Source organism: Lynx canadensis, chromosome D1 (genome assembly GCF_007474595.2).
Source record: "Lynx canadensis isolate LIC74 chromosome D1, mLynCan4.pri.v2, whole genome shotgun sequence".
In the NCBI taxonomy this organism is placed as follows: domain Eukaryota; kingdom Metazoa; phylum Chordata; class Mammalia; order Carnivora; family Felidae; genus Lynx; species Lynx canadensis.
This window is the reverse complement of record NC_044312.2, coordinates 99,648,567-99,668,980: the sequence shown is the minus strand read 5'-3', so window position 1 is coordinate 99,668,980 and position 20,414 is coordinate 99,648,567. Positions and strand designations below refer to the sequence as shown.

At 58.8% G+C, this 20,414-nt stretch overlaps 2 protein-coding genes across 52 annotated transcripts in view; one reads left to right on the top strand and one right to left on the bottom strand.

Annotated features, from left to right (window-relative positions):
• Positions 1–85: 85 nt before the first annotated feature.
• Positions 86–18,138, top strand: MYBPC3 (myosin binding protein C3). 2 transcript variants are annotated; one of them, XM_030331273.1, is made up of 35 exons: positions 86–174; positions 1,544–1,810; positions 2,354–2,467; positions 2,557–2,649; positions 2,740–2,888; positions 3,965–4,082; positions 4,581–4,629; positions 4,808–4,837; positions 4,995–5,048; positions 5,661–5,663; positions 5,995–6,012; positions 6,236–6,399; positions 6,885–7,017; positions 7,295–7,297; positions 7,443–7,567; positions 7,656–7,761; positions 7,857–8,023; positions 8,454–8,619; positions 9,254–9,360; positions 9,450–9,479; positions 11,120–11,259; positions 11,537–11,617; positions 12,319–12,478; positions 12,748–12,852; positions 12,942–13,130; positions 14,454–14,588; positions 14,770–14,937; positions 15,632–15,720; positions 15,855–16,050; positions 16,209–16,348; positions 16,574–16,733; positions 16,847–16,983; positions 17,258–17,444; positions 17,633–17,669; positions 17,820–18,138. In XM_030331273.1, the coding sequence occupies exons 1-34, from the start codon at positions 150–152 to the stop codon at positions 17,641–17,643; spliced, it is 3,819 nt and encodes a 1,272-aa protein (XP_030187133.1). In that variant the 5' UTR covers positions 86–149; the 3' UTR covers positions 17,644–17,669; positions 17,820–18,138. The 2 variants fall into 2 exon arrangements, with proteins under 2 accessions (XP_030187133.1, XP_030187132.1); XM_030331272.1 differs by having other exon boundaries at positions 11,534–11,617.
• Positions 18,139–19,233: 1,095 nt separating this feature from the next.
• Positions 19,234–20,414, bottom strand: part of MADD (MAP kinase activating death domain) — a 40,597-nt gene continuing 39,416 nt past the window's right edge. For 26 of the 50 annotated variants that reach the window (XM_030331249.1, XM_030331251.1, XM_030331252.1 and 23 more), the window contains one exon: positions 19,234–20,219. In XM_030331249.1, the coding sequence (XP_030187109.1) occupies positions 20,115–20,219 (105 nt within the window). In that variant the 3' untranslated portion in view covers positions 19,234–20,114. The remainder of the gene's footprint in view (positions 20,220–20,414) is intronic. The other 24 variants (XM_030331264.1, XM_032594865.1, XM_032594874.1 and 21 more) reach the window with 1 other exon arrangement.

Below are 20,414 nucleotides of genomic sequence, written 5' to 3'. Positions count from 1 at the left end.
GTCTATATTTAGCAGGTGGTTGGGCAAGAGGCAGATAAGAAATCCTGGGGAGGGGGAGAGCCCCTTATATAGTGTGGGGGGACGGGTCCTGCTCAGATCCTCCTTGGGTGGCCTGTGACTGCTCAGATCCTGGTGTGATCTCTCTCAAGATGCCTGAGCCGGGGAAGAAGCCAGGTAGCCGCAGGTCTAGGGTTGGGGCTGGGCGGGGGGCCAGGAGGGCTGGGGCATCTACAATTGGGGGGTTCCTGAGTGAGTTCCTGAGAGTGGGGGCTGTCTTCTGGGTCTTTTTCTGATTCTTGGTTTCTCCTTCCCATCCTTCTGATGAGAGTGAGGGTGGGGCGCCTGGGTGGCGCAGTCGGTTAAGCGTCCAACTTCAGCCAGGTCACGATCTCGCGGTCCGTGAGTTCGAGCCCCGCGTCGGGCTCTGGGCTGATGGCTCGGAGCCTGGAGCCTGTTTCCGATTCTGTGTCTCCCTCTCTCTCTGCCCCTCGCCCGTTCATGCTCTGTCTCTCTCTGTCCCAAAAATAAAAAAATAAAAAATAAAAAAAAAAAAAAGTTGAAAAAAAAAATTTAAAATACTACCTTCATCTTAAAAAAAAAAAAAAAAAAAAAAAAAAAGAGAGAGAGAGTGAGGGTGAACCAGGGCCAGGGGGTACAGATTGGGCCATCACCCCAGTCTCGGGACAGAAGAGGATCCCTTCCCTATCCCCATCCCATCTCCTTCTGCAGCAAGATTAGGCCTGGGCTTGCCTTTTGGGAAAAGGCTGCCACAGGCAGGGGCCCAAGTTGAGTCTAGACTTGAGCCAGTCTCGCTGAATGCTCTTAGGCAAGCCCTTGCCCTCTCTGGGTCTCAGTTTCCCTATCTGTATAAGGAGGAGTTGAGTTGGCTCTCTCCAGTTGTGATAGTCTCCGCTTTATGAGATTGCATTCCTGTGGCCCTCACACCTGGCGTGAAAATGCCAGTTCTTCTGTTCTGCGAGAGAACGGTCGAGAAGCCCTGATCCTGGGCCAAGGGCAGAGAAAGTCACAGGCCAGGGACCTGGTCCTGGCTTGTGCCCTTACCAAGGTCATTCAGGGCAGGGACCCAGCCCTCCCAGCCCCCAGCGCCTCCCAGGCCAGCTTTATCTCAGTTGCTGGTTCTCAGCCTGAGGCCCTTGGAGAACAAATTTAGCCACAATTCAAGTGGACAGAGTACCTGCCCCTTGCCAAGGGCCCCAGATGGTGGGGGAGAGAGGGAGTTGGGCTTCCCCAGGAAGGAAGGGTCAGGTATCCAAGGACATACCTAACAAAATTCTTGTGTGGAGGTTAGGACCACGGCCCTGGCTCTTCTGCCTACTGGCTGTGTGATGTTGGATAAGTCACTTGAACTCTCTGAGCCTCAGTGTCCGCATGTGAGAAATGGGCATGATAATTGCATCTGTCTCATAGAGCCACTGAAGCATTAAATGAGGCGATGCATCAAAGTGCTTTAGGAAGAAGGGATGCAGGGATGGGGTGCCTGGGCCAGCCAGTGGCTCCTGCAGCCTCCATTGGCCTATCTCAGTCTCAGCCTTCAGCAAGAAGCCAAGGTCAGTGGAGGTGGCAGCCAGCAGCCCTGCTGTGTTCGAGGCCGAGACAGAGCGGTCAGGAGTAAAGGTGCGCTGGCAGCGGGGAGGCAGTGACATCAGCGCCAGTGACAAGTATGGCCTAGCAGCCGAGGGCACGAGGCACACTCTAACAGTGCGGGACGTGGGCCCCGCCGACCAGGGACCCTACGCAGTCATCGCTGGCTCCTCCAAGGTCAAGTTTGACCTCAAGGTCATAGAAGCAGGTAAGACCCTGGTCCGCCTTCCCTAGGTTTGAGCTTCTGGGGCAGCCTGGCCATCTCTCCCTCACCCAGGGTATAGGAGGAGCCTTTCCACTTTCTTGCCTTTGCTTTGGCTGAGCCGTCTGCCAGGAATTCCCTTCCTCCCTTTTCTGCAGCAAGACCTCACTGAGTGTCCCCATGTGTCTCCCTGGCCTGTTCCAGTCATTGTGGAAGTAGGGAAAGTTCTGAGATGGATAAGGCACCACGCAGCCCTCCCTCCAGACGCCTTCTCACAGATGGGGACTCGGTGGGCTGCGTGCGCTGGCAGGGAAGCCCCTGGTTGCTGCGGGTGTGGAGGGAGCCCCTGGGGAAAGGAGAGGAGGAACGGAGCCCACAGCCGCTCGGGCCGACCCACCAGGGCGTGGGCGCGCAGTCTGCGAGGGTGAGGAGGCCAGATGCACACACTGCAGTATGCGACCAGCCTGCAAAGACTGAGGGGGACCAGGGGCAAGAGGAGGGCTCTCTGCTTAGAAGCTGCTCCACGACCCCCCACCCTTTCCCTTCTAGAGAAGGCAGAGCCTGTGCCGGGCCCTGCTCCTGCCCCTGCTGAGGCTCCTGGAGGCTCCGGAGAAGCACTGGCCTCGACCACTGAGGAGGAAGGAGGCTCCCCAAGTCCCAAAGGTGAGCCGGTGCAGGGAGGGCGGTGCAGGGACGGTGAAGGCCAGCGGATGGGGTGTCCCAAGGCAGGTCACAAAGGCCTCTGCTCACAGGGTCAAGCTCAGCAGCCCCCGATGGCTCTGGTGCCTCTGATGACCCCATCGGCCTCTTTGTGATGCGGCCACAGGATGGCGAGGTGACCGCAGGTGAGTGTGGGCTGCGGCACCCCGGGGTGGGGTGGGGCAGCGCACAGCAGGGCACCCGCCCAGGCCCAGCCTGTCGCCCTTTCCCTGCAGGTGGCAGCATCACCTTCTCAGCCCGTGTGGCCGGCGCCAGCCTCCTGAAACCGCCCACAGTCAAGTGGTTCAAGGGCAAGTGGGTGGACCTGAGCAGCAAAGTGGGCCAACACCTGCAGCTGCACAACAGTTACGACCGGACCAGCAAGGTGGGGCCTGCGGGCACGGCACGGTTCAGGGGCCTCCTGGAAAGAGGGCTTGGGAGCCCCTGGGAGGCACCGGGGGCACAGGGGAGCCTGGGGGTCACCCTGAGACTGAAGGCACACAGGAGGTGCAAAAACGAGACCTAGGGAAGTTGGGAAGCAGGTTGGATAGCCAGGGGCACCCGGGGACAATGGGGAGGCCCAGGAGACCTGTGGGACATGCTGGGCTTGGAGGGCACGACAGTCTTAAGGGGGCATAATAAAACTTGTGGAGGCAGGGGGCCCAGGAAGGCTGAGGGACCTCATGAAGCATGGGGGCAGGTGGCCTCAGCCAGTGAAGATGTCAATCCTCTGGATGGATGAGTATTGGAGCTCAAGGGGCTCTTCATTACACAAAGAAACTGAAGCTTGAGAGGTTGTTGCTGCTGATCTGATGTCACTCAGAGCCAGGCCTAGGACCTGTGCTTTGACTCCCAGCTTCTGCTCCTCCCACTCTTCCACAGTCTTGGCCCAGGCAAAGGCTCCTCTGGCAGGGCAGGGCCAACATGTTCAGTTGTGTGGGTTGTGCACTGCACAAAAGTGCCTTGTCTTTTTTTTTTTTTTTAATTTTTTTTTTTCAACGTTTATTTATTTTTGGGACAGAGAGAGACAGAGCATGAACGGGGGAGGGGCAGAGAGAGAGGCAGACACAGAATCGGAAACAGGCTCCAGGCTCTGAGCCATCAGCCCAGAGCCCGACGCGGGGCTCGAACTCACGGACTGCGAGATCGTGACCTGGCTTTAGTCGGACGCCCAACCGACTGGGCCACCCAGGCGCCCCAAAAGTGCCTTGTCTTAAGTGAAGGTCATTTGCCTCGTAGCCATCACAGATTTATATTTTATTACCACCTTGTGCCAGCAGATGGCAGTCATGTGTCTTGAAAAGGGGCTCTTTTTCCTATTTACACAAAACCCTTACCCACAGGTTAACTAAACCCTGAGGGGTGAAAACGTTGGTGGCCATTAGCCACTCCCAGTCTCCTTTAGGAGTGAAGGGCCTTCTCTTCCGGTCCCTGGTCTCCCCTGATACCTTCCTTCTACAGGTCTACCTGTTTGAGCTGCACATTACAGATGCCCAGACTACTTTTGCAGGTGGCTACCGCTGTGAGGTTTCCACCAAGGACAAATTTGACAGCTGCAACTTCAGTCTCACTGTCCATGGTGAGGGGAGCCCTGGCGTCCTGGGCTCAGGTCCCCATGGGTCTTATCCCCCACATCTGCCTCCATTTCCCAACACTAAGGAGGATGTCTAGTCCCAAGAGGACAACCTCTGCCCACATGCCCAGTGCTGCTCATGCAGGGGCACGAGAGAAACCCACGGAGGTTCCCAGGGTTGGGGTGGGGTCTGACAGCCAAGTCCAGATCTCACCTGGATGGTGAGATGGTCCAGGCTCCTGGCACAGGTGAACAGGTGAAGGGTGAGCTGGGAGCTGCGTGGGAGATCAGCCACCGCTAAGGGGCTGGGGACCAACAACTACCCAAACTCCCTGGTACCTCAGTTCTGGAAAGGCTCAGAATGTGGGGTCCTGGGGCAGATGCCCGCTCTCAAGGGTCATGGATGGGCAGGTCTGTAATACTCGGAGACTCCGGGGTGAGTGAGGCTTCTGGGGTGTGCCCTCTGAAGCCCCTTCCCTGTCTCATCTCCCTCTCTGAACGCAGAGGCCGTTGGCCCTGGAGACCTGGACCTCCGATCAGCTTTCCGCCGCACGTGAGTGGTCATCTCTTCTCAGGGACAGCGGGGAGGCCAGTGCTGGGATCTGAAGCCCCTCGGGGTCAGGGCTGGGAATGATGTGGGAGGGGCTGTAGGGGGACAGAGCTGAAGTTGATAGTGATGGGGGACAGCAAGCTCCCCCGGGCAACTGAAGGAACTGGTTCTAACCCCACAGGAGCCTGGCTGGAAGTGGTCGGCGGATCAGGTACCCCTCTCCCAGCCCATGCTTGTCGGACTTCGGGGGTCTGAGATGGAGCCCCCCATCCAGACAGTGTCCCTTCCTCTCCCAGTACCTCTCCCCACCCCTACCTCCCCAAGCCTCTTCCAGTTGGGGAGGTCCTTACTGGGGCCCCTCTCCGTAGTGACAGCCACGAGGACGCTGGAACTCTGGATTTCAGCTCGCTGCTGAAGAAGAGGTGAGACCCTGGGTAGCAGCTCCTGGGCAGATGGTGAGGCCCCATTTCAAATCCCAGCAATGCGGTTTTCCGGCTGTGTGGCCCTGAGCTGGTTACTGTACCTCTCTAAACCAATTTCCCTGTCTGTCAAGTGGGATAATCCTAGGGGTGCCTGGGTGGCTCAGTCAGTAAAATGGCGACTTCGGCTCAGGTCACGATCTCACTGTTCGTGGGTTCGAGCCCTGCATCGGGCTCTGTGCTGATGGCTTAGATCCTGGAGCCTACTTTGGATTCTGTGTCTCCTCTCTCTGTCCCTCTTCCCCTTGTGCTCTGTCTCACTCTGTATCTCAAAAATAAATAAGCATTAAAAAAAATTGGATAATCCTGGTGTTGGGAAGAGTCAGAGGGCTCTGCAGACGTGATATCTTGTGAACTAACATCCTCCCAGGGTCCCCCACGACCCCTGACGCTTGAGTCCATGAGAGCTTGCCTCAGTAGACTCCAGGGACTCACAAGAAGCTGGGAGGGGGCGCCAAGCTGCAGGGATTTCTCCCCCAGCCCCTCCAGCTGACTCTGTGTCCTCTCCCTCTCTCTCCTGGACCCTGCGTTGTGGCTGATGCTGCCGCGGCCTAGAGAGTAAGCATCGGGGGCCGGTGTTTGGGGGCAACAGGGTGTTGGTGGGACTCTGTACCCTGGTGACAGACAGGGCTGGGAATCAGACAGACCTGAGTGTGGATCCCCACTGCCTGGGGCGTCTCTGAGTTTTGGTTCTCCAGATACTCACCTGCCAGAGCTCAGGAGGAACAAACAAGGCCCTGTGTGGGGAAGGCCCTGCTGTGTAAATGGAGGGACACTGGTGTGGGGAGAAGGGAGGGGTGAAGGCCCACGGGCTGTGGCCCCAGGGCCTTTGTGGGCAGGTGGCCCATGCCTCTAATGGTCCACTGCCTTTTTGTCCTGCCCGGAGCAGCAGTTTCCGGAACCTAAGGTGAGTGCCTGATGAAGCCTGCGCCCCCGTCACCCCCACTTCCACCAGGACTCCCCCATACTGAACTCGAGGTCCAAAGCCAGCCCAAGCGGCACCACCAGAGGGGTCTTGGGCCCCAGGAAGCCCCACCCCAGGGGAGGGCGGGGGACAACAGTCCTGCCTGCCCCCCCCTCCCCCGCCCCAGCCAGAGGGGATTCCCTTGAGGTCTCTCCGCTGGACGCAGGGACCCGAGGCTGGAGGCGCCAGCCGAGGAGGACGTGTGGGAGATCCTGCGGCAGGCATCCCCCTCCGAATATGAGCGCATCGCCTTCCAGCACGGCATCACCGACCTGCGCGGCATGCTCAAGAGGCTCAAGGGCATGAAGCGAGACGAGAAGAAGAGCACAGGTTAGCCCTCTGCTGCCATGCAAGAGGAGAGGGCACACGCACACACTCACATGCGTGCACACACATACACACACGAAAAGGTAAGAGTCAGCTTAGACCAGAGACACCACAAGAAGAGGACAGAGCACAGCTGGGCCCTCCTCACTGAGTAGAAGCCTGGGGGTGCTGTAAAGCAGAGTCAAGAAGGAGAGAAGGTCCCTTTGGCTGCTGTCTCCCTCTCCGGCCAAGCTTCTGTCTCCCTGAGCTGAGCAGGTGGAGGGGACCCCAAGGAAGGCAGAAGGACAAAGAGAGAGGAGACAGACACGTAGAACAGACGGAGATAATAAAGGGACAGGCACAGTGGAGATAGAGAAAATGGGGGACACAGGCAGAGTGTGGTGGGAGGACTCGGCCCAGTGGCACGGCCACCAGCCACGGCGATGCGTGTGAGCCTTCTGGGGCGGCAGGGGCGGCAGGGCAGTGGGGGTGCTGACGGAGGTGCTCAGCCTTTCAGAAGAAGCTGGAGCCCGCCTACCAGGTGAGCAAGGGCCACAAGATCCGGCTGACCGTGGAGCTGGCCGACCCCGACGCCGAGGTCAAGTGGCTGAAGAATGGACAGGAGATCCAGATGAGCGGCAGGTGCGGTGGGGCTGGGGGTGGGGGGGCAGGTGCAGTCCTGGGAGCAGCGGGGGCAGGGAGGCTCCCAGCCTGCTCTCCGTGCCTCTCACGGCCGGCCGGCCGCTGCCGTGTTCTCTGTCTCTGGGCGGCTTTCTGCCCTGCGTGTCTCTCCCCATTTTCCTCTCCCTGGGTCTAATTGCCCATCTTTCTGTTTCTGCCTGTCTCTGTTCCTCGCCCTTTTGCTCCGGGTCTCGCTTCCTCCCGCCTGGATGCTCCCGTGGCCCCTTCTGCTCCACAGCAAGTAAGGCCCAGCTCCGGGAAGGAAGGCTCGGGGGTGGGGGCACGGTCCGACGGGAGGAGGGGGTTGGACGGGGCACCTGGGACACACGAGGTGAGTGACGGCTGTCCATCCATGCCCCGCCCCCGGCCCCCGGCCCCCGGCACAGGTACATCTTCGAGTCCGTGGGTGCCAAGCGCACGCTGACCATCAGCCAGTGCTCGCTGGCCGATGACGCGGCCTACCAGTGCGTGGTGGGCGGGGAGAAGTGCAGCACCGAGCTGTTCGTCAAAGGTGGGCCTGGACCGGGGCCCCTGGGAGGCTGGGACCCTGCGGGGAGGGTGCACAGGGCTCGGCCATCTACGTTCTCCTTGCTCGCCAGAGCCCCCCGTGCTGATCACTCGGCCCCTGGAAGACCAGCTGGTGATGGTGGGGCAGCGGGTGGAGTTTGAGTGCGAAGTGTCTGAGGAGGGGGCCCAGGTCAAGTGGTGAGTGCCAGAGGCACGGGGGCGTGGGCAGGGCTGGGGGGCCCGTGGGCATCCCCAAAGGAGGCCTCGGCACTTACTGCCCGCCCACCGGCCAGGCTGAAGGATGGGGTGGAGCTGACCAGGGAGGAGACCTTCAAATACCGGTTCAAGAAGGACGGGCAGAGACACCACCTCATCATCAACGAGGCGACGCTGGAGGACGCGGGGCACTACGCGCTGCGCACCAGCGGGGGCCAGGCGCTGGCCGAGCTCATCGTTCAGGGTGAGGCCCCGGGGGGTGGGGTGGGGGGGAGCACAGGAGGCTGCAAGGCCCTGGGCGCCCTCGGCCCCAGCAGCACCCCGGCCGTGTTTGGGAATCAGGCAAACCCAGGATGGAGGCCTGTGTGACCTTGGGCAGGTCACTCTGACACACCGAGCCTCGCCATTCTCATCTGTAAAATGGGGGTGCCGAGGTGGCCACCTCAGAGAGTACTGGGAGGGCCAGATGGGCCTGGTTAGTGTCGCCCCGCACCACACACACACACTTGAGCTTCCTCGTGCACCCCGTCCCATCATCGTAGGCACACATGAATCACACTCACGCGTGCACACGTGGGTTTTCACATGCCCGTGTGATCTCCACACAGATTCACGCCCACACCCACACACACCCTCCCCGGCTCACTGGCTCTGCCCTGCCCTCCGCCCCCCAGAGAAAAAGCTGGAGGTGTACCAGAGCATCGCAGACCTGACCGTGGGTGCAAAGGACCAGGCGGTGTTCAAGTGTGAAGTGTCCGATGAGAACGTGCGGGGCGTGTGGCTGAAGAACGGGAAGGAGCTGGTGCCCGACAGCCGCGTAAAGGTGTCCCACATTGGACGGTGAGTGTGCAGAGCTGGGCCCCAATGCAAAGGGGGGCAGGCAGATGGGGAGAGCAGAGACTGAGACAGAGAGAGAGACAGAGGGAGAAACAGACAGACACTAGAGACACATAGGGAGACAGGGAAAAACAGGGAGAGACAGGGAAAGAGAGAGATAGAGACAGTGAGACAGAGAGGGACAGGAAGAGACACACAAATAGACACAGGACACAGACTGAGATAGAGAGACAGACAGACAGACAGGCTGGGAGTTCCCCCGGCCCCCTCCCTGCAGGTCATGGCCAGGGCAGGGCAGGAGGCAGCCAGGCCAGCTCTGGCCAAGGGCCCTCACTCTCTCCCACTCTCTTACTCATGCCTCGAGCATCTGCACCGGCCCGTGCTGGGTCCAAGGTCACAGAGATTAGTGACAGCAGCCCCCGATCAGTCTCTAAAGGCCCAGCCAAGGGGCACTTGTACATTGCCTACCTCTGAAAACACGCGAGGGAGCTAGAAAGTCAAAAATAGAGAAAGAGAGCATTTAAAATACCAGCACCCCACTGAGCTAAGGCGGGGCAGGGGCCCTCTGGAGCCCTGACTACCACGAGACTGGGGTGTGTGGTCCAGTGGGCTCCCCTGCGCCACCACATCCCTGCAGAGTCCACAAACTGACCATTGACGACGTCACGCCTGCCGACGAGGCGGACTACAGCTTTGTGCCTGAGGGCTTCGCCTGCAACCTGTCAGCGAAACTCCATTTCATGGGTGAGCGGGCGCCTGGGCCAGGTGGGGGCCCCATCTCCGGGCTCTGCCTGTGCCCAGCCCCGTGCCGCATGCTCTCCCTTCTCTTGCAGAGGTCAAGATTGACTTCGTGCCCAGGCAAGGTGAGTCGCGGGACCTCCTCCCCATGCCCACTCCACCCATGTCCCTCTCCATTCACAGAGGGAAGAGCAAGGAAGCTGGAGTGGGGACCCCAAGACCCAAGCCCCAGCTCTGTCAGTCAGAACCATGGGCCAATTATAATCTCTATGCACCTCAGTTTCCTATTCTCTGAAGTGGGAATCCTGACGTGCCTCCTCCACGGGGTGTAGAAAAGAGGAGACGAGAAGATGTGAGGTTTCATTATTAATTTTCTGCTTTTAGAAGTACCCCTCCTTCTTTTAGATTAAACATCAAGCATTTATCCTAACTTCAGGAGGGTAGTCCGGGCTGAAGCATGCTCTAGGTCAGGGCTTTCCAAACTAAGTTCATTCATTGAATACGGATACTCCATTTAAAAAGGGTTCCATTGGGGCGCCTGGGTGGCGCAGTCGGTTAAGCGGCCGACTTCGGCCAGGTCACGATCTCGCGGTCCGTGAGTTCGAGCCCCGCGTCAGGCTCTGGGCTGATGGCTCGGAGCCTGGAGCCTGTTTCCGATTCTGTGTCTCCCTCTCTCTCTGCCCCTCCCCCGTTCATGCTCTGTCTCTCTCTGTCCCAAAAATAAATAAAAATGTTGAAAAAAAAAATTTAAAAAAAAAAAATTAAAAAAAAAAAAATAAAATAAAAAGGGTTCCATGGTTGGAGGGGCACCTGGGTGGCTCGGTCGGTTGAGTGTCCGACTTCGGCTCAGGTCATGATCTCGCGGTCCGTGAGTTCGAGCCCCTCGTCGGGCTCTGTGCTGACCGCTCGGAGCCTGGAGCCTGTTTCGGATTCTGTGTCTCCCTCTCTCTCTGCCCCTCCCCTGTTCATGCTCTGTCTCTCTCTGTCTCAAAAATAAATAAACGTTAAAAAAAAAAATTTAAAAAGGGTTCCATGGTTGGAGGGGCACCTGGGTGGTTCAGTCGGTTGAGCGTCCGACTTCGGCTCAGGTCATGATCTTGCGGTTTGTGAGTTCAAGCCCCGTGTCAGGCTCCGTGCTGACAGCTCAGAGCCTGGGCCTGCTTTGGATTCTCTGTCTCCCACTTTCTCTGTTCCTTCCCCGCTTGCACACGCGCACTTTCTCTCTCTCTCTCTCTCTCTCAAAATAAATAAATAAATAAAATAAAATAAAATAAATAAGCATTAGTCAGTGTGAGAATCACTGAACACTTGGGCCACCTCCTGCTGACTCAGAAGCATCTCAAAGGCTCTGGGAAATCCTGCGGTGAAGAAATGTGCTTAACTTGGTTTAATCCAGGGCCTCCTCATCGATTTGGCTGTGGAAACTTCTTTTTCTTTTTTCTGGCAAGACACTGGTGTTCCTCCTAAGCGCAGTCTGAGAAATGCTACAGTAGGCGACCCGGTGTTACAAACCTCCCTGGAACTTCCTGGGGGGATGCAAAGGTCTTAGATCTTGACCTGCTGGTGGTTGCACAGGTGTATACAATTGTGACACCTCATCGAGCCGTATGCTCAAATCTTGGCATCTTCTTGAATGGAAATTACATGTCAGTCGAATTGATTAAAAAACAACCACCAGGGGCATGGACTCCTTCCAGTTTCCGCCTCTTTCGTGGGGCTTGGGCCCCTGCCCCTTTTTCTGACCTATGCCATCTCCCCCCCCCAGAACCTCCCAAGATCCACCTGGACTGCCCGGGCCGCAAGCCGGATACCATTGTGGTTGTGGCCGGGAACAAGCTACGCCTGGATGTCCCTATCTCTGGGGACCCTGCTCCCACTGTGATTTGGCAGAAGACCCTCACACAGGTACTGTGGATCCCTCCTCCACTTCCCCATCTGTAAAATGGGTGCGTGGGACCAATGGGTGTTGGCATCGGCTCCCCACCCCACCCCACAAGTGCACACCCTACAACTGGCTACCCACTGGGAGTGCAGAGGCTCAGCTGGCTGGGAGGCGGGCAAGGTGGGCAGCAGAATGTGGGTGGGCAAAGGGGGGCCAGAGGGGCCGCTGGGCAGGGATGATACCCTCCAGGCTGAGTCAGCCCCTCTTCCCCCTGCTTCCCTCCGGCTCTGTTCCCAGAAGAACAAGGTCCCAGCAGGGCCATCCCTGGATGCCCCAGGGGAGGATGCAGGTGACAGTAACGAGTGGGTGTTTGACAAGAAGGTGAGTGAGGCTGATGGTGGGATCCAGCTCGTTTGCCTCCTGTGATTTTCTGCCTACACGGTTTCCACCCTTTGGTGAGGTCTCCGTGAAGCCACCACGTCTGGCCAGCTGTGTTCCTGCCCCAGGCATGGTCTACGTGGGATCCTCATGCCTCGGTCAGGCACGAGTCCCCTGAACATTGCTGGGAAGCCCTCATGACCGGGCTGTTCCCAAGGCTCCCGTCTCCCTGGGCCGACCTTGACTTTGTACTTCTTCCCGACTGGACAGGGGGTTTCCCTGGCACTTTTCTGTCAGAGCAGCTGCCCGGGAACCACTCGGGTCAGCTCTTCCTCCTCCAGGCACAGTTGACCCCTCCACCCACCTGAGGTCTTTCGGGATCCTCAGCTCTGTAAGGTCATGTGATTTCCATTTGGCAGATGAGAAAACTGAGGCACAGAGAAAATCGGTGATTGCCTAAAGCTCCGTGATAAAGCCAGACCTAGAGCCCAAGCCCCTGGCCCCAGTGCTTTGCCCACGGCGAGCGCTAAACAAAGCTGTCTGGACTCGGTGCTCACAAGAGTGCAGTTTCCACTCAAGCTACATCTGCTCCCGGGACCCCGTGCGGAGTTCTGTTCCTATCTCTGGCCATTGCACGGGCTGTCAAAGCCTGTGGTGTCTGACTTGGCCCTTCTCCCCCACTTCCCCTCCCCCCCCCACCCCAGCTGCTGTGTGAGACCGAGGGCCGGGTGCGGGTGGAGACCACCAAGGACCGCAGCATCTTCACTGTCGAGGGGGCAGAGAAGGAAGACGAGGGTGTCTACGTTGTCACAGTGAAGAACCCCGTGGGCGAGGACCAGGTCAACCTCACAGTCAAGGTCATCGGTGAGGCTGGCTGGCCTGGGGCCACCAGGGAGGCCCGTCCATTTACTCGTTTAGCTACGTGACAAACATCACGGGCATGCTCTCAGCTCCATGGAGAGGATTGGGATGAGGACATGGGGTGAATGTGGGCAGTGGGGAGCCATGAAAAGCATTGGTCACAGGCTGGTGACATGATCAGAACTGCATTCTGGAAGCATCTGTGGGGTGGTGGGGGCAGGCAGCCTTGGCCCTGGGCCCTGGGCGGGGCTGATGTGGGTCCATCCCTCCAGATGTGCCAGATCCCCCCGCGGCCCCCAAGATCAGCAATGTGGGTGAGGACTCCTGCACCGTGCAGTGGGAGCCGCCTGCCTACGACGGGGGGCAGCCAGTCCTGGGTGAGTGCAGGGCACGGGGATAGAGCTCAGGGCCGGGGTTGTGGGGCAGGCTGGGCCCCAGACCAGAGCTCCCGTCTCCCCTTCATCAGGCTACATCCTGGAGCGCAAGAAGAAGAAGAGCTTCCGGTGGATGCGGCTGAACTTTGACCTGCTGCGGGAGCTGAGCCACGAGGCGCGGCGCATGATTGAGGGCGTGGTGTATGAGATGCGAGTCTACGCGGTCAATGCCATCGGCATGTCCAGGCCCAGCCCTGCCTCCCAGCCCTTCATGCCTATTGGTGAGCCTGCCTGGCCTGGCACTGCCCCACGCCCTCCCTGGTCAGAAGCAGCTGCTCTGTGGGCGGCCACCCCACTAGGCATTTACATCCGGGTCCCTTTTAAAAGGCTCCCTCGGGGATAATCCTTTTCATTTCACAGAGGAAGGAAGTGAGGCTCTGAGAAGTTAGAAGACTTGCTCAAGGTCACCTAGCTGGTAGGGGTGGAGCTGAGCCTCTCACCACTCTGTTGGTGCCTCTCAGGCCTCACTCTCCACATCTGTAAAATGGGGATAATGACAGTATCTACTTCATGGAACTGAGGTTAGGGTGAAATGAGATAACACAGGCAGAACATCTGGCATACAGCAGGTGCTCAGTAAATGTTAACTGTCCCCTCTTCCCCACTCCCTTCAAGCAGGGTTTGTCATATATGGGATAGGGTGAGGGCACTGGGCGCCTTGGGGTCTAAGAGGCGTGGGTCTGTCTCCACCACCCCCAGGAGGGCCATCTGGGGTCACTGCCCTGAAGTGGCCATTTCCTCATCTGAGTCACGGGGGTCGAGAGGGTGGAAGGGATGCTGACAGGTGTGTCAGGCTCTCAAGGACAGCTGTCCCTACCAGGATGTGGGAGTGGGGGGGGGGTGGTGGCTGTCTGTGGCATGGGCAGAAGCCACCCGCTGCCCAAGGACCCAGCACGGCTTGGGGAGATGGAGGCAAGGGGCGGGGGTGGGGGGGACTGTGGGGAGAAGGGTCCAGGCCTCTCTCTTTAGAGACTGGCTTCCAGTCAGTCAACTATTAGCTGTTAGTCAACTCGCCCGATCATACAGTGCCAGGAAATCTCGTTTTCAGCTAGTTTTTCTTTAACTTACATTTATAGCATTTCCTGTGTTGTCTGACAGAAGGGGCTCCTTCTAAGCATGTTTGTGCTCTTTTGGGTATCTATTCCTATTTAGCGCTCTATTTTTTTTTTTTTTTTTTGAGAAGGAGAGAAGAGGCAGGGAAAGAGAATCATAAGCAGGCTCCATGCCCAGCGTGGGGCCTGAAGTGGGGCTCAGTCTCATGTGAGACCATGACCTGAGCGGAAATGAAGTCTACCGCCTAACGACTGAGCCACCCAGGCGGCCCTAGGCTCTCTTTTGTAATTGCTGTGTTTGTTTGTAAGCCTATCTAGAGACAGGTCTTTTAGTGGGAGCTGAAATAATTCTGACAGCCCTCGAATAAGCCAGGCTAAGGGCAAGTGTCCCTGCGTGACCGGTGGCCAGTTGAGGGTCTGGGTCAGAGCCCTTCCGTTTCCCCCAGTGGTGTAGGCTCACTCAGACCCCTCTCTGACCCCGCCTCTGCCTAGGCCCCCCCAGTGAGCCCACCCACCTGGCCGTGGAGGATGTCTCAGACACCACCGTCTCCCTCAAGTGGCGGCCCCCGGAGCGGGTGGGAGCCGGAGGCTTGGATGGCTACAGCGTGGAGTATTGCCGGGAGGGCTGTGAGTGCCTCTGCCCAGCCCCGGGCCCTCACCCAGCACCCTCCTCTGAATTGCCCCCCTCGGACCGGCACCTGTCACCCTGTTCGACCCCTATTTACGGCAGAAGCCCCAGACAGCCACCGGAGGGCGGGCAGTGGGGTGGGCCCTTGTGTTGATGCTGCCCATGGGCTTCCCCGGCCAGGCTCGGAGTGGGCAGCTGCCCTGGAAGGGCTGACAGAACGCACCTCGTTGCTGGTGAAGGACCTGCCCACAGGGGCCCGGCTGCTCTTCCGTGTGCGGGCGCACAATATGGCGGGGCCCGGGGCCCCCATCGCCACCAAGGAGCCTGTGACGGTGCAGGAGATACTGCGTGAGTGGCCCTTGCGCAGTCACAGGACAGACCTGCCGCTGACATCCTGGCCGTTGGGGTCGGTGGAAGTGGGGACATCCCGGGAGACCCTACTGGAGAGAGGGACAGGAGAGTCTGAGCCTTTATTCACGCCCCAGGCCCAGGGCAAACATTCGGAGAGCGTTCCCTGGGCTTTTCTGCATCAACCCCTAGTTCTGGGACAGGGAAAATGTAGGCCTTTGAGCTTTGTTCTCTGAGCCTCTCAGTTCAACAGGTAGGTATTGTCCCCGTGTTCATAATTTAGCGTCCTTGGGCCATCTGGGATCCACTCCCCATTCCTCTATTCCCAGCAAAGGATCAATCATGTAAAGATTGGTTCTCAAAGCGGAAAGAGGCAGCAGACTGGGGCAGAAACAGTCTGCAGGACAGGGATAGAGTCCAAAAGTCTACATTTGCATCCTGGCCTGTGACTTCCTAGCTGCGTGACCTCAAACAAGTTGCTCACCCTCTCTGATCCCTCCCTCTTACAGCGGTGTGGTGAGGTGGAGATAGAAGCAGGGGTTCCGTGGACCATCTGGGGCTGGGATAGGGGGAGCTGAGGGCGGGGCATCTTCCTCAGCCATAGCCTTCTGGGCCCTGCCTCGGGAGGGGAGGAGCTGTAGCGCTCCCCAGGGCTGAGCCCTCCCTTGCTGAGCTGCCCACTTGGCACCCGCAGAGCGGCCACGGCTCCAGGTGCCCCGGCACCTGCGCCAGACCATCCAGAGGAAGGTCGGGGAGCCCGTGAACCTCCTCATTCCTTTCCAGGTAGGGCTGGTCCCCCTCTCTGTGCCCTGGTGTGTCGTCCTTGCCTAGCGGGTAGAGGAGTTTCAGGGGCTGACCAGACCCTGAGATGCCACCCAGTGGTGCCAGGCTTGGGGGTGAGCTGTCCCTCCCTGCAGGGCAAGCCCCGGCCTCAGGTGACCTGGACCAAAGAGGGGCAGCCACTGGCAGGCGAGGAGGTGAGCATCCGCAACAGCCCCACGGACACCATCCTGTTCATCCGGGCTGCTCGCCGCGCCCACTCTGGCACCTACGAGGTGATGCTGCGGATCGAGAACATGGAGGACAAGGCCACGCTGGTCCTGCGGGTCGTTGGTGCGTGGCACTGGGGCCCCCTCTCTGAGATGCCCAGAGACCCTGCAGAAGGTGGCAGGCCAGGTCCAGGCTGGCGGGGGTGAGGGGGCCTCCCAGGGCCCTCTGTTCATACTCCAGCAGTCTCAGGAGGTCTGTTCCGGCTGGTCTCTCTCCTGCAGACAAGCCAAGCCCTCCCCAGGATATTCGGGTCACTGAGGCATGGGGTTTCAATGCGGTTCTGGAGTGGAAGCCACCCCAAGATGATGGTAACACAGAGATCTTGGGTTACACAGTACAGAAAGCTGACAAGAAGACCATGGTGAGCCTGGGGTTCTGGGCCCCCCATATGTACCCTCCCCAGGGCCGGGCACACCCGGGCCCCAGCTTCCTCCCCTGACCTTAGAATGGGTCTGCTTTTCATCCTTCCTCTCTGATCTGGTTCCCTCCACAGTTGGGGTACAGACACCAGGGGTACCCAAAAGAGGCCCCTGGCAGGGAGTAGGGCCTGACCCCCAGAGACCCTCCCTTTCCTCCACACCCCCAGGAGTGGTTCACTGTCTTGGAACATTACCGTCGCACTCACTGTGTCGTCTCGGAGCTCATCGTTGGCAACGGCTACTACTTTCGGGTCTTCAGCCATAACACGGTGGGACCCAGTGACAACGCGGCCACCACCAAGGAGCCTGTCTTTATCCCCAGACCAGGTGCTGTACCTTTACTCCCACCCCCAGGAGGAGCTGGGGCAGGGAGGCGGTAGGAGCAGGGAGGGGGCCTAGCGTGGTGTGGCACTCTTGGTGCAAAGTCTTATCACCCACAGGCATCACATATGAGCCACCCAACTACAAGGCCCTGGACTTCTCCGAGGCCCCGAGCTTCACTCGCCCTCTGGTGAACCGCTCAGTCATTGCTGGCTACAATGCTACCCTCTGCTGTGCTGTCCGGGGTAGCCCCAAGGTAGACAGTTTGCGATCCTGGTCCAGGCAGACTCAGGAGGCAGGGTTTGGAGGCTCCAACCTCCATCGGTCCTCTCCCCAGCCTTTCCCTGCTTTCTACTGCCCAGGGGCGCAGGGCCTGAGCAGGGCCTCGGCACTCTCCATTGGCTCCCTGTTCATTCCCTGCTTAGGCATAGTTTGGATTCCAGTGGGAGCCCCTAGAATACAAACAGGTTCCTGCCAGGTCTCCTGTCAACCTGAGATGGTCTCCCTCCCTCCCGTTACCTGATTTATAGCCCAAGGTTTCCTGGTTCAAGAATGGCCTGGACCTGGGAGAAGATGCCCGCTTCCGCATGTTCAGCAAGCAGGGAGTGTTGACCTTGGAGATCAGAAAGACCTGCCCCTTTGATGGGGGCGTCTATGTCTGCAGGGCCACCAACTTACAAGGCGAGGCACAGTGTGAGTGCCGCCTAGAAGTACGAGGTGAGGAGCCCACAGGGCCAGGGCCCAGGGTGGTGGAGGCAGGGAACCAGCTGGGACTGTGCTGGCCTGGGCCATGCGGTGGCTCTGAGAGCAATGACCCTGTCTTGTCCAACACGTGTACTGGTTTCTGGGCTTTGCTCTCAGAGCTGAGAAACACACATGTGACGTGGCCTCCTCCTCCCCTACAGTGCCTCAGTGATCTGGCTGGCTCCCGGAGAGGGCCAGGTATGTATTCCAAGTCACCCCGACACCGCCACCCAGGTCAGAGGCTGAGCCCTGGCCCTTGGTTCAGGGGCAGCCATCAGGAAGTGGGGGTGCAGGTGCCTCTTTGCAAGATTTCGGTGCAGCTCATTCACAAGGGAACCTGTGTTACAGGTGCCACAGGATGCCAGCCCATGTACTGGGAGCCTGGAAGGAAGCTGGACAAGCCGCCTTCTGCTGCTGGATATGTGTGTGCAAGTGTGTATCTTAGGGTTGGGCTAGTAGAAGCATCAGTAGGGCAGTGCAATTAAGGTGAGCGGGCCTGGGGGGCTCGGAGCACGGACTGAACTGAGCTCCCACTGGAAGCTCTCAGGTCTTTGGGACAAACGGGTGGTAGGCTCAGCAAATGGTGGTTGGGGACAGGCCTTTCTGGCCTGCCATGTCTTCTCAATGTATAAGGGCAATAAAAGATCAGTGCGGTCACAGGAACTGACTCTTCTTGTCCAACGCATTTTTCACAAAAAGCACAGGGAAATATACTTGACCTTCAGAGCAAAATTCCAGGTATTCTGTCTCATGAATGAGTTGAATGAAGCCTAAAGTGGAATCCTACATTCATAAAACACTAGAAGAAACCTCGGCCTTCCCCCACTTGTGTATGTCCTTCTGATGAGGAAACTGAGGCACTGTGATGGAAGGAAACCCGGGGCTCTCCCGCCTGGTCCCCTGTGCTCTGTACTGCCTTTGTCCTGGGGACCTGTGGTTGCAGCAGCCTGGATGTGGGGCAGTGCTGAACTTCCATGTGGTTCTGTGCCCATAGGGTCTGGGAAGGAGCCGCGCGAGGCTGCTTCGGGGTCCCAGTATGCAACAAGTCCACGGCCCTTCCACACCTGCTTCCCAGTGGGAGAGGGTGGTCCTGTCCGGTGCAAGATATCGGGAACCAGGGGCCTCCTCTGCTCTTCCTTTCCCCGTAGGGAGCCTAAATCCAATTATCAGTCTACTTTTGGGAGGAAGAAGCCAGCCAGCCGGTCTCAGAGTGCCCTGATAGTGTGGATGGTCTTTCTTGTCCAGGTAGCGCCAGAGGATTTTCCGTGGCATAGAAAAAAAAAATTCCAGGAAGCCTGGTCCTAGGGTCGCTTCTCTTAAGAGTCCCACCCAACCTAAGGCACTCCTGGCCAAGAGCCCTGAGCCCGGGCTCCAGGCTCTGTGAGACGCCCGGGCCAAGTCATACCACCTCTCTGGACCGCACCTGTGAGGGGCCAGGGGGCCCTGGTTTTTCCTTCACTGCTAAATGAATCTCTCTGCTCAAATGTCTAAGCCCAGTTTGGCTGCTTCCTCCAGTGGCCAGTCCTTAGCAGGGCAGCCCTTGGGGGGCTGGGCAGGGGGCATAGGGCAGGAAGCCCCTCCCATAGCCTCTTCCTGGAAGCGGGGTGGGAGGCTGGGGCTTCAGCATGCCAGGACTCCAATGCGCACGATCTCATCTCCCTCCTTCTAGGCCTGAGATGCCTCTGTAGAGTCCAGGGACAGCCTTCCTCAGGCCTGGGCGGAGAGGAGGCATCATTAAATACAAGGCGGTCAGGAGCCCAAGGGGAGTTAAGGACATTTATTTCACATTCACACATCTGTACATTTTTTATAAATAATGTAGAGCTGAAATATGTACAATCACCTCTTGCCCACTCCCAGGCCATCCCTCCCTTCCAGCACCCAGCTGCCTGCAGACACGGACGTGTATACTGAGCTCGGCTCTCCCCTACCTGGTTCCCGGGCATGGTAGCCAGTGGTCTCTGGGACTCTCCCAGCCCAACCACTCTGGTCTCTCATGCCGAGGCAAAGCAGACCTTAGGGAAATTGCTGCTCAGCGAGAAGGAGCCCCTCGGTGCGGCTCCACCGCAGTGGGAAGCCATGGCAGGCGGCAGCTACGGGCTTGGGAAATGCGTAAGGAAGGAGGGAGGCTGCCACTCACTCTGCTGCCCCGTGACTCTCCCGGCCTTTCCCTGCCCACCCCTTCTCTGGAGGACAGGTCTCAAGCTCCCCTCACTCTGCACCGAGTGGGCCTTCGCCCAGGACCCAGTCACGCCGGATCAGAGGAGACAGACAGCCAGAGTCCTGCACTGGAGGGTCGTAACACCAAGGACGAGGAACCACGACACAAATGTCTCAGGGACACGCAAGGGTGGGTTCGTACTGTACTCAGAGTTCTTACAAGCCATCGGCCCAAAAGACAGACAGACATCACTCTTGAGCCCTGAGGGGACAGGAGGCTGGTGTCCTGGGAGTGGAGAGGGAGCAGGTGGAGGAAACCGGCTGAGTCCTGTGACAGACACTAAGACACGCTGAAACACACAACTCTGGACCAAGTAAGCCACGGCTAGGGGCTCGCAGAGGACACACGTGCGCGGCACGGTGCGCTTGCGGACGGAAGACGCAAGCACATCCCCCGGGCTGGGGGGGTCTCGACCCCTCCCATCAGCTCGAGACGGGCCGGGGTGGGGTCCTGAGATCTTCCTCACTGCTACGGACTGCGGCCACATACGAGAAGAGACACAACACAGAGTAGCAGATCTCATGGGCCTAGAGGGAAGAGAAAACCAGACGGATCAAGTTCCTGAGATTCCGGCATCACCACGCGTGGAGGTCTGCCAAGCAGGAAACTCTGCCCTCACACCGGGCTCGGGGCTCACAGCTGGCCGGCGGGAGAGGGGATCTGCGCGCGTGTCTCTCTCTCCCAGGGCCGAAGACTGGTTTCGGCTTCAGCTGGACCTGTGG

Excerpts from the sequence above, each read along its gene's own strand:
- MYBPC3 (XM_030331272.1), top strand. The coding sequence starts at position 150 with ATGCCTGAGCCGGGGAAGAAGCCAG. Across the intron at positions 7,568-7,655 it reads CACCGAGCTGTTCGTCAAAG|AGCCCCCCGTGCTGATCACT; the intron begins GTGGGCCTGGAC and ends CTTGCTCGCCAG. Across the intron at positions 13,131-14,453 it reads CCAGCCCTTCATGCCTATTG|GCCCCCCCAGTGAGCCCACC; the intron begins GTGAGCCTGCCT and ends GCCTCTGCCTAG.